General features: G+C 36.7%; 1 protein-coding gene across 2 annotated transcripts; it reads right to left on the bottom strand.

Moving 5' to 3' along the window:
• Positions 1 to 1,087: 1,087 nt before the first annotated feature.
• Positions 1,088 to 4,382, bottom strand: Ythdc1 (YTH domain containing 1). Of its 2 annotated transcripts, XM_067786902.1 has the most exons (3): positions 4,239 to 4,382; positions 3,136 to 4,127; positions 1,088 to 2,687 (listed from the first exon to the last, which is right to left on the bottom strand). In XM_067786902.1, exons 2-3 carry the CDS (start codon positions 4,049 to 4,051, stop codon positions 1,330 to 1,332), a joined length of 2,274 nt encoding a protein of 757 aa, XP_067643003.1. In that variant the 5' UTR covers positions 4,052 to 4,127; positions 4,239 to 4,382; the 3' UTR covers positions 1,088 to 1,329. The 2 variants fall into 2 exon arrangements, with proteins under 2 accessions (XP_067643003.1, XP_067643002.1); XM_067786901.1 differs by having other exon boundaries at positions 3,136 to 4,382.
• Between the last annotated feature and the right edge of the window lie 8,795 nt (positions 4,383 to 13,177).

The raw sequence follows: 13,177 nt of genomic DNA on the forward strand, positions 1-13,177 counted from the left end.
TTTATATTCATAATTGAAAGTTTTTAAATACATTTTTTAACTTTTTCTTTGCTTCTTTAACCATTGATTCTTGCTGATTACACATATGTACGTATTTACATATGTGTGTATGTATGTTTGCACATCGTTGCAGCATTTATTAGTTATATATTAATTACGTACTAAAAAAAATGTGTTTCAAACTTTAAGTCATTTTTTTTACGAAAATTAATAGAAAACTTTTAGAAATTCAAACAAATTTTAAATTGAAATTGGTGGTAAGATTTGGGTTTGCAAGCGTAATTTTAGAAATAATTTTCCTTAGTGTTAAATAGTTGCACAAAAACTAAAGCAATTGGAAAATAATTTAAATAATCATTCAATTCTTTAAAAATTTAAGGTTATCTTCTTGCAATCCCAATTTGAACAGCTCTGTTAATGACAAGGGCTCTCAACAGTATCTGTTGCAAAGAGCATACCTTTAACAGTCCTGTTAACCGCTAGAACTTTACAGTGTTCTTTGCATATAACATACACTTAACAGCTCTGTAAATATTTTCGAAAGAAGCAGTTGTTGCAAATCACCAAGAAGCTGCAGCTGTTAACGACTTAACATTTAGTAAAGTTGTTTACTGACAAGACTTTGTAAAGAACATGCACTTAACAGCTCTTCCAATGACATTGCTTTTACAAAGAAAGTTCTTTTTGCGTAGAGCATACATTTTACAGTTCTGCTAACCGTCACGCCTTAAGTTTTCCTTGTTAGCTTTATTAAAAAAAAATTAAGCAGTTTTCTGATTGCTAGGAAAATATGACTGAACAGTGATCCAAAGCCATATTTGTTTTGAGATTTTTTTCTTATTAGGCTTCATATTGGTTAAGTTAAATTTTGTAACACTTATATGTTTAGGAATATTAAATTCCTTTTTTTTTTTGCATAATTACTTTTTGCCTAAAATTTTAAACACTACCGACATTAAGTAATTTATGTAGAAGAAAAAATGCCATTGTCAATTTTTCTTGCCACAGTCCTCAATTCAAACTTCTTACGCGCTTGCTAACACCACCACATTTTTTTTTTTAATATAATGCATGTAGTTTTTACAATTTTTCTTTTTTTTTTTTTTTATACGCACTTAAATATTTTTCACTCATCGTACAGTCACCGCATTATTTTGCTTGACTGACCGCATTCATTCACACAACAGCATCCGACCATTTGTCATGCATATGCTGCACAAATTAGGTAAACCTTTTTTATTATTATTCTTTTAATTTAAGCATTTTTTCCTTCTTTCCTTTCCTTTACTTTCGCAACGCACGCCGTTTCTTATGACGTGTGTGTTCCTTTTAGCGTCTGCCATCGCGATAGTTACGCGCACCACCACCGCCGCTGCTGGCACCACCAGGGCGGAAATGTCTTTCGTTACCACCGCCGCTACGTGAAGTATTTATATTGCCACTTGGACCACGATATTCACGACCACCAATACGTTCACGTGGGCGCATTATATTGGAACTGTTGGGACGTTGATTGCTACTACGGTAACTATTTGGTCCACCTGCTGAATTACTTGAATTCATAGTATTGTTGGAACTTGAAAAGCTACTACCGCCATTGCCACTAACATTACCACCACCAGTAGAGCTGGAGCCACCTAAACCGCTACTACCGCCACCATTCGATGCTGATTGCCCTGGGCCACTGCTGCTAAAATTGGGAAAACCAGGCGGCATGCCCTCTGGTAATGTTGGTAGACCTGCATTTTTCCAAGCTGCAAAATCTTCGTAGGATGGTGCTTTGTCAAAGCCAGGTGGTGGTGGCCGTATAGGTTGTGGTGGTGGATAATCTGGTAGTGGTGGGCCATCATAGTAACGTACCGGTGGTGGTAACTGGTCATACATTGATGGTGGTCCTGGTGGTGGTAAACCAGCCACACCGGAAGCAGATAGTGGAAGCTGTGCAAATGGCGGTACAAATGGTAAAGGTGGTAATTGTCCATGCATTGACCGCATATAATCCATCATGTAAGCTTCAGCAGAAGTCATATAGCGATCCCATGAGGGTAATCCAGAATCACCGCCACCTGAACGTGAACCACCACTGCCACCAGGCCCAGACCCACCACCGCTACGATATGGTGAGGAAGAACGTTTAAAACTGCCAATGGGTGGCATACCAAGTGGTGGTAGCTTATATGGACGATGTGGTGGTACACCAAAACCACGCCTATGACGTATTGGACCACCACCACCACCGCTACTACTAATACGGCGATCACTAGGACGATAACTGAGATAACCGCCACTACTACCACCACCCCGACTGCCGCGTGTTGACAAACTGCGTGGTGGGCGATATGAAACACGTACGCCTTTTTCACGCATCAATTTAGCTGCCTCTTTGGACTTACGTAATATGGGTGTCATTTCGATTTTTTCATCTTCGGGAAATAGGCGACACAATTCAGCGCCAACTTTGGGTTCAATTTCTTGACCATCACGCCCAATTTTCACTGGCTTACTCTCATTCCATGTATTGTACAGATGTGATGTGCAATTGAAAGATAACTCTTTACGACAAATCCAATCTAACTCAATAATGCCACCTAAAGCTTTAGGAGAAATGCTAGGTGGTAATACCCAAGCCGGGTGTGGAAGATCACGGCGTGATTGTGCGCCCATGCGTGCAAAACCAGCAAATTTACCTTAAAAATTAGAAAATTGATATTTTCAAATACTTATTAATGTGGTTTAGACAATGTGTTATTATTTTATAAATATTTGTAATGTGCGGAAGAATGGAAGATTAAACCCCTCTAGTGTTGCGCTTTCTCAGAATTTGAGTTTAATATTTTGTTTTAGGAGGGTTACAAAATTTCCTTCCCTGCAATACCGATTAATACCCCTAAAGCGTTTGAGGATTTTTTGTTTTCTAACTTTTGGCCATTTATTTTAATGTTTACGATGTTACCGGTAACAATGGGGGCACGGCTGAGTGATTTTCATTTTAAAAGCTTAATGTAAAGATAAGATGGATCACTATCAAATATTTAATTTTCCAATATTCAATGCACAGGCAGTAAATAAAACAAAAACTAGGAATTCACTAAAGGGTTAACAAAATTTCATGCATATGAACAAAAAATAACTCACCACTCTCGTTGACAGAGAAAATCAACAAAACATTACGGGACTCCTTGAATGCCTGGTTGAGGTTTGCCTCATTTTGTGGTAGTGTGGCCCAAATATTCTTATTTTTTGCGATAGCAACATTATCAGCATTATTCGATTTGATTAGGAAGAAATGTGTACCACGAAATAAATAGTTTAGTTTAGTCATGTAATCATAAGATTTGCCACTTGCATTCGTACCAAGTCCTCCTTGTAATTTCTTTTCAGGTGAAGCACTTTTTTTCATGGGCTTACGTCCACCATTTCGCTTGATATTAGCAGCGGAATCGGAATCCTCAGATTCTGAATCGCTGTCGAAAGGATCTTTCGTTATTGTATTATCTTCAGCATCGCTAATGTCACTCTTATTTCCGCTGGAATTTGCATGTGCCGATATTGAACCGCTACTTGTGTTTGCTGGGCCATTGAGGTTGGTTGCTGTTGAGGCAGTTGCAGAAGAGTTTTTAATAGTGCTGCTAGTGTTTATTTTTTTAATCGTCTTCTTTTCTTTCACCACTTTGCTTGCGGATAATTCGGCAACTTTATGTGCTGATTCCTCGTTATTACGTTTTTTCTTACTAACGACAGCAGCGGTTTTCTTGCCGTTCACATTTCCATCGCCTGGTGATGATGTGCGCTTTGTAGCCGCTTTCTTTTCATTTTCTTTAGTAACAACTTTTTTCATTGTCTTATTTTTATTACGTTTCTCACCAATAGAAGACTCGGCTGAACTCACTGAACTAATACTCGGCTGAGAGTCCGACGAATCTGAAGCAGATTCAGACGCTTCACTGCGTGTATCAAATGAATCATCGAAATCTTGTAGTTCCTCTGCAATATCCGCTTCATTTTCATCCAAGCCCAGATGTACTGCATCCAAGTCAGCCATTATTTTCATTTGTTTGTTTCGCTCTGGACCGGTTGCTTTGCGCAGTCGGCACTGACGTTGCTGTTTACTAATGGCTGGATAACTTCTATATATATGCGCAACGAATGCGGCAATAAAAGAGAAAATGAAAGTCTCAAATGCAGCCCATTTTTTTTACAACTATTTAACATGCTTTTATCGGGCTTTCTTAAATTACCTTATTAACTTTTTTTGTGGGGCTGTTTAACTTCAGTTTTGCACTAAATTAATGAAATTATAAAAGCTTTTTAAATGTATTTTTTCAGCTCGACGTGGAATGAAAATTTTATACACCTCAAAATTTTGTGGATAATTTTCTTCTTTCTTTGAAAAGTTCAGCAATGGTGGATGAGCAGATAACATGCAGCTATCCCCCTCTTTCTGAGTAAGCAATGTTGCATTATTCAAAGAACACTTTGAGAAGCGCGACATGTAACGGCAGCGCCGCTTTACTTTTTCTGCTACATAAGAAAACACGCAGAGAATATTTTGCCTCGTAATGCATTCAAAGAAGATAGATGGGCTTACAGAGCTTTTAAAAATAATATTTTCATACAAATTTCCAATTATAAAAGCGTCGTAAGCCTATTTTATGTCATATGAATAAAAGCTCGAACACGTAATTTTTTCGATGCAGCATCGTGCGCTGACAGAAAAGTAGATTGCATATGTTATAGGCTATATGTCGCTCAACGCACAGTGCTGCAATTAACATCTTACGTGTTCAAGCCTTAAGGGAGTTAAAATTTAAAGTTTTAGGCATTGTGAATCAAACTTTGACTAAGTGTGATATATTCTGCATAGACGTAAAATTCCAAAGTGATTGGATCACCTGATTTGTAATTGTCTATCGCTGTCTCATTCTGTATCTCTTTCTATCACCCGCTGAAGATAGGCGCCGCCATATTGAACACGCTGTCAATACGCTAAAAAGTAGCCATATTGAACATACTGTCAGGCAGTTAACAGATAAGATATCACACTTAGTTTGATTCACAATGGTTTTAGGGTTTAGGTTTGCTTTTTCAGTGCGAGTTTCAACTCCAGTTAGAGTAGGGTAAAATTAAACGCATTGAATAACCGGAACTTATTTAAATAAATCAATATAAAACTTACAGTTGGCCATTTTCATAAAATTGTACGGCGCATCACAATTGAATGGGACAAAACAGCAGATTTAAACTCTAGCTAACTTAATTTCCCACTGAAAATCAGGGTCTTAACAGCTGTTTTCATTGATCGATTTCTAAATAAATTTCTGATAATTTAATGCTGTTAACGGGCTTGCAATAATTGCATGCAACAAAGTTGGTAGGCCGTTTGATGTTTGGTGCTTTCCTCCCTTTGTTTACATTTGGGGATTAAACAAAATTTTATTCAATTTCGACTTTTGTTAAAAAAAAATATATATCGCACACTAACTACAAAAGAGTCATAACTTAAAAATTTTCTAACTGCCCCTTAAATTACGTTGTCATTATTTTCTTCTTTAACTGGAAAATTACCGTTATGCCAGTTTTGGTGTTGATTGCATCGGTGGCGCTGTATCAACTAATGAGTACTATTTTTAGTTGTGTCAATGTGCTTAAGAACATGTGAACAGTTTTTTTACGCATAAAGCGTATTATTTTAAATTCTGACTATCTTATTACAAAACTGTTTTAACTTGGTTGTGTATTAATTAAAATTGTGTCTTTTTATACGTAAAGCGTAAGTAAAGTTGCTTGTATTATTGTGAAATATGCCTTTTTTGATGAATTAATTGTCATAAATAGTCATAATTCAAAATTGCAATATATTTTGTCCGTAAACAAATAATTACAACAAAATTTCGTCAATTCATTTTATAATGAAGGTCTCCTTCTTTGTAAAACTGGATTTCAATATAACATTACAGACGTTTTCACATAAACCGTTTTTCTTCTCTCCTGAACATTCATATTTTTCATGTTGTGAATCTTTTGTAGTTAGTGGGCGATATAAGTATTTCTGTATAGTACAAAAATATATTTTGATTAATTGCTTTGGGAAAAGAAACTTTGGTATGAATAATGCACTTTTTCAAATGTTATTCAAAATATAGTTTTTGGCTATCCCGTTTAGTAGCCAAATTTCTTTTCTTTAAATATTTTTCAAAAATCTATGAATCGGGTGAATACATTGTTTGTGAAATATGTTTTTCGTGTTATTGCAATCAACTACGAAATTGAGCAATGTCAACATCCCATTGGGGCTGATTTGTAAATCTCCGGTCAAAGCTAATTATCAGATTATTTGACAGATCATCAGTTAAACCGCCAGTTAGCTATAACTGCAGATGGCCCTGGGCCACTCATCACAACTAGGTCGATTGCGAGCATAATTTTCAGATTAGACGGTCGACTGCGAGCATATTTTGCAGAGTGGAAAGATCAGATATTGCACATTGGAGAGGTATGGAAATCCCCATTAATTCAAAAGCTAAGGATACTCGCGGCCACCGTGGTGTGATGGTAGTGTGCTCTGCCTACCACACCTTATGCCCTGGGTTCCACCCCGGGGAAAGCAACATCAAAATTTTAGAAATAAAGTTTTTTAATTAGAAGAAAATTTTTCTAAACGGGGTCGCCCCTCAGTAGTGTTTGGCAAGCGCTCCGGGTGTATTTCTGCCATGAAAAGCTCTCAGTCAAAACTCATCTGCCTTGCAGATTCCGTTCGGAGTCGGCATAAAACATGTAGGTCCCGTCCGGCCAATTTGTAGGGAAAATCAAGAGGAGCACGACGCAAATTGGAAGAGAAGCTCGGCCTTAGATCTCTTCGGAGATTATCGCGCCTTACATTTATTTTTATTTTTTTAAGGAATTGTTACGGTCTGCTGCTACGGTCTACGGCTACGATCCACTTGGGAGCGTGTTCACGCGAACACACCTAGCGATGTGGCGAAAGTGGCGATAAAAAAAATATCGAAAACAAGAAAAAGACAGACCTGCCATCACTAGGGAAGAGAAGGCAAGGAGTTTCCGGCTGGATACACACGAAGATAAAAAAAATTTGGTAAGAAAAAAAAATCGAAAAAAATCGCCGAGTTTCCGGCCAGATCGACATCAAAAAAGATGATGGTGGTAAAACGTATTTACCTAGTGTGTTTATAAATGATTATTGGAACCTACAACGTGAACATTTTCCCATCAATGAAACAACGCCAGAATTAGATTTGCATTTAACCTATCAACCATTAGGCATGTTCAAGTGGCAATTGTATGCAGCGCAGCAAATGTAAAAAAATTGGGTGGTAATAAATCTTAACCTAGTGAGGACACTACCACCGGCGTAAAGGCCAGCACGAAGCTTTATCGCCACCTGGGTCATTTGGTCACCTCGGACCACAGCGCCAAACGCCACCAACGGTGCCTACTATTACCACGGGCATCACCATCGGTAGTACCTCCCCCAACTCCTTCATAAGCGCAACCACGAGCGCAACAACCATCAGACGTACCGCCACACCAGTTGCAACGCACGTAGCGGGGCCACGTACAATAGGCCTGCGGCCATTAATGTTAACACCAACAACAAGCGGTACCACCGACCACAATACTAGCCGCATCTTTATTAGAGGCGTTCATACCGGCGAAAATACTGCTAGCGCATCTTTATTAGATGCGTTCATACCGGCGATAATACTACTAGCGCATCCTTATTAACTGCGTTCATACCGACAATAATACTACTAGCGCACCCTTATTAGCTGCGTCCATACCGGCTATAACCATACTAGCGCAACCCTTATCCGCTACGACCATATGGGCTACAATAAACCAGCTACAATGACAATCACAGGGCAGCGAATATATGCCTGCGGCCATTCCAATTGCGATAACGAACATCAGCGGTTAAGCGGTGACTTCGTTCCAATACTGAACTAAAATTATGTATTTGTAGCCTTAACCTTGTCTTTTAAAATTATATTTTTGACTCCGCAACATTATATAATGTCAATATACTAAGATACTCAAGTTTAAGGCTATCACCCTAGTGTAGAATTAAAGCGAATGTGAATACGAATGCAATATGCAGAATGATCAAAGGAAATGAAAAGTTTAGAAAAAAAGCAATTCTTGTTGTACGTTTAAAATTGTTGCATACAAAAAAAAAATTACCCAACGAAAAACAAAGCATATTTTAATGGTCATAGGTGTGCAATTTATACTGCCTGTGAAACAAAAAAAAGTGTTTCAGGTATTAAAAATTTGCTTTGCGTTACGGTAGAATTTTACCATTACATTTTTTTAATTGATGCAATCGTTGCGAATATGATTTTGGAATGAGTAAAAGTGTTGATATTGTTTCGGTAAGGAATAAAGTTTTATTGCTAATTCAAGTTCAGTTGCATTATCAGCTAAAATGCATTAAATCTATATTAAGAGACGCAAATAACAAGTGATGCGGATTAGCTTGCATTATCAAAACAAAAACTCCTTTTGTATACATTTTTTGTTGACTGAGTTGAACTAAGCCCGAAACAATACCAACCCTAACTGTTACATGTAAAACAGTTTACGTTTCACTTGAACAAGTAAAACGATCTCATTAATTGTACTATAAGTTTAAAAGGTTCATGCTTTACCTGAACCTGTAAAACAATTTCGTTGAGTTCACAATAAATTTAAAAGTAGGAATTAGGAAGTAGGATTTACCCCAAGTTTAGTCCTAGTTGCGTTTTTAACAAATTTCTTAGTGCATAGTACATATTAGTGTCATTATACTATGTGTAATACCAAATTGATGTTGTGTTAAACTCAAAGTAAATCTAATACAACAACCTATTAATTTTGTAAGGGGGCCCCAATTATCAGAAGTTGTATCCAAACTATAGAGCCCTAAGATAGATTTGTGAAAAAAAGAGAAAAGGGCATTTAACCAAATTTCTACAAAAAAAAAAGATTTTTTTATTACATATATAGTATAGTAGATTATAAAACAAACCAATTATTATTACTGTCAATGGACCGTCGCAAAACGCGGCTCACAATAAATTTTTCTAGAAACTTACAAAAAGGAATAGAGTTCCTCTTTAATTAGGCACGCATTTTCGATTGCTATATTTTTTTTTATAAAATTATTTATAAGCTTAAACATATTCAAAAACCTTGCAGTAGGAACAGAAAAAGAAAGCTATGTTAGTAATAATGAATATTGAATAAATTTTTTAACAATATGGGAATGCTGGCATCATTATTGATTTAGAAGGCACGTAGGGTGAACAGGTAAGGGGCCACCGGAATTTTAGGTGCGACGGTGGCCGTAGATTTTGAGGGTGGGCATAGCACCGGGCGTCGCAACACCACCCGCGGCGCCCCTATATATATTCGGCCCTTTTTGTTTATTTTCCTTTTGGTTCTTTTATTTTATTTTCAGCAGTTTTTTTTGAATTTTGATTTCAGAGTAGTAACCGGTCATGTCCGGTTCGGTAAATTTTTTTTTGCGTCAGTTTTTTTTTTGAATTTTTTGAATTTAGATTTTGAATGCCAATGGTCTGTCCGTGACATCCGGTTCGGCCGGATGTTGTTTTATTTTGAATTTCAAGCGTTTTGAGTCGGTCTCTGCGCTTTTTGACAGCTAGTTTTGATAGGCATGATAGGAATTTTTTTCTGTTTATGGCGCAGGAACAGTAAGGTTGGCAAGGACCCGCCCCAGCCAACAATGACTAGCCACTGTGCACCACAAAATCATGCCGACCGCCTTCCTTACTGATTCCATCGTAAATGCGTTTCCATAACAGAATATATAACCCGAAATTTGGAAAATATGTCAACTTTTCACCAATTTTTTACATACATACAAAAATATTGACTCTTCTTGAAATTTTTGTATGTATTTCATAGGGGAGACAAAAAATCATACGTACACAGTTGTTTTCATCAGATTTTAGCAAATACTCAAAGATTGTTCTGAGGACTGATCGTTAGGTGTCAATGTCTTGTAGGGTTTTTGCTTTTATACAACTTAAAGGGCGAATTAAACTTCCTTAAGGCTCCATTACTGATACTTAGCATAGGCTTGACTTGACTTGAGAACTGTCACTTACAGTTCTGTTAAATGAACATTGCATGTTACCGATTACTCAAAACTTAGCAACACTTAACTTGACTTAGAAGTCTGTTGAATTCTGATTTTCTATGTAAGTTCTAAGTGACGTTTATATTTTGAGATGCCATTTGTTTGTTTCCATTTCATTTTGACATTTTGTCATACAAATTGACATTTATTGATTATGATGCCAGATTGTATGCGCTAAGTGGAGTATAATCGTGGCTAAGTTGCCAAGTTTACGCCAAGTCAAGTCAAGTCTATGCTAAGTATCAATAATGGAGCCTTTAAGGGCGAATTAATGGTGACTTATAACCATAAAGCCATAACCAGATAAAACAGCTGCTCGAACCTACCTTATGGAAATCAATGTAATCAGTTAATGGTGCCATACCATGATTCAATTACTACAGGTTTGTTCTTCAATGATGACAGAGATTTTGACACTCCCAAGTTTAAAAATCTGGACGGGTTGCTTTTACGAAGTAAGGAAAAGGGGAATAATTCAATCCCCCTCAGCGAAAATTTTAGTAGAAAAGTACCTTTAGTAGTATATTAGTAGTGATATTAAATGTGTAAATGCCAAAAGGTTTTGGGGGAAATCTTAATTTTCTACTAAATATTTCGTGAATTGATAGATATAGAGTTTTGTTGGTTTGGTCATTCTTTGAGAATTTGTTTGAATGGTGCCGTACGTTTATTCAAAAATTTGATTCAAAAAATTCCTATCTGAGCATAAGTTCAATGCATTTTGACAGAAGAGGAAGTTAAGATAAGTTAACTCGCTCAGTGAGTACATTTCGTTATGGCATCTCCATTACATTTTTACGTGAATCGATTTACTAGTCGAGTTTTAGGCGTTGAACGATGAATTTTAAATTGGTTTAGGTTTCGTATATTCATAGGTTGACAAAAGTGCACGATTTCTCGGTGTCCTCAATTTTCATAAAATTATCTATCTTCCACACTAAAAAAATTTTCTAAGGAATTATGCAGCTTAGTACCTACTTATCGGGTATTTGTAAACTAATTGCTTCCTATTTCTACTACTAATATTTTTCGAAAAATCGCAAAGAAACAACACAGTTAACGGATGTCAACTCGATTTGGGAGCAAAATTGCTGCAATTGTCAAAAAATTTGCTCAGCCGAGCAAAACTTCTTGTGAATCATGGTGCCATACCATAACGCTAACTCGATTACATTTCATTGGTTTCCATAAGGTAGGCTCGATCAGCTGTTTTATCTGGTTATGGCTTTATGGTTATGTCACCATTAATTCGCCCTTTAACTCTAACGCCATTGTCATTACCATATTTTTACTTATCCCTATCAAATTGGCATGAGTTATTGGTGCCTTAACCTAAATTCATGAAAATTTCATAAAAATAAATAAAACCCAAACATATACCACAAAAAATAAGTCTCTTAATCAAAACGTATCTAAAACAATAAATAAAATCTACAAAATGTTAATAAATTCTCCAACTCAAATATTTTTAAGTTATGAAAATGGCGATAAACCAAAAACCCATTCGGGTAATTCTATACGACAGCACGACACTTGTACTGCACCATAAGCTCGTTCTGTTGTGCCATCATTTGCATCATGTTGCTTAGTTGATCAATGTTGGCAGCTGTCGTACTGGCTCCGCTACTCCAAGGTTCCGAACCCCCAGCACCCGCGTTCACTGGTGGCTCCCTTCGCGTAGGGATTGCTCCTCCAGCTGCACCTGCAGTTGCACCCCCAACGGCACCAGACTCCTTCGTATCTGACATTTCAAAAAGTTGGTCGATTTTCCTCGAAAAATTCAGACTACTATCCCCCTCGCTAAAATAAAAGCTGTCAGAAACTCGAACCCTAGGCGGACGGACGATTTCTTCCCTTACCGTACCGAATACCCGCGAAGTGCGCCTGTTAAAAAAGTCTGTTGGTAAAAAATCCACAGGATGGGGTATGCCCGTATCGATCTGCGTGAAGATGGAACCAACGACTTGATTCTGCAGTGCCCTGCTCACGCTCCTTGTCACCCTCTTATTTGCGTTGAATAATCTCAATCCACCAGCAACTTCTTCCGCTTCGTCACCCTTCTCCATACACGAAGGCAGACACTCAAGAAAACGGAAAACCTTCTCGAATTGCAGTGGGGTATTTGGACCACCAAATGTAGGTTTGCAAACAATAGGAAGATCTAACTTTAGAAGGATATAGCAAAATCAAGATTTTGAAACGAAAAACTCAAAAAAAAAAACTGTAGGGAGCAATGATATTTCGCAGCCCTTTAATATATACTTCAAATATAGACAAAAAAAAAAACTAAAAATGAAAAGATATAATCCAATAATTCAATAGTTTGTGGTTTAAACCACAAAATAAGATAAGTGCTTAGCAAAAAAAAAAATACGTAAGGAAGGTATAAAGACTGCAATTTCAAAATCCAAAAAATAAAACTTATAAATAAAAACTAAAATGTAATTCAGCAAAGAGACTTCGAGAAATAAAATGTATTTTCAAATTGAATAATGTTGAATCCAGTAAGTAGATTGGAAATTTCAATTTCAACAAATATTTAACCGAAAATATAATATTTCAAAATGCCACTATCAAATATCAAAATAAAATTTGCAATGCAAAAAAAAAAAAAAAATTAAAAAAAGTTAAATAATAAATATATATACAGTGAAACCTCCCTTGGGCGGACACTCACCGTCGGCTGATTTTTGTCCGGCCAAGAGAGGTGTCCGGTTATGGGGGTGGGTAGCTATTTTGTGAAGTTTTGAATTTTTAACTAATTAAATGCTTACCAATTGCTCATTTAAATAAAATATATTCATTAGATTGCTCACACAAGATTTGTGTTTATTAATTCCAAAATTCATAGACATGCATACATATCTCATATAAAGTAATAACAAAAATAATAATAATTATTCCACTTAGAGCAAGGCACTCTTTCGAAAGTTTGCCTCCTCGACATACCTCATTTTCTAGAGCCAACGTTTTGTTTGGCAAAGCTCTAAAGAAAAGGCCTGTCTCGTCAGCGTTATA

Source organism: Eurosta solidaginis, chromosome 5, assembly GCF_040869045.1.
Source record: "Eurosta solidaginis isolate ZX-2024a chromosome 5, ASM4086904v1, whole genome shotgun sequence".
NCBI lineage: Eukaryota > Metazoa > Arthropoda > Insecta > Diptera > Tephritidae > Eurosta > Eurosta solidaginis.

What these genes read in the sequence shown, in the direction of transcription:
- Ythdc1 (XM_067786902.1), bottom strand. Translation starts at nt 4,051, where the DNA reads ATGAAAATAATGGCTGACTTGGATGCAGTACATCTGGGCTTGGATGAA. An exon ending in TTTCTCTGTCAACGAGAGTG is followed by an intron (nt 2,688 to 3,135) that starts GTGAGTTATTTT and finishes CTAATTTTTAAG; the next exon opens with GTAAATTTGCTGGTTTTGCA.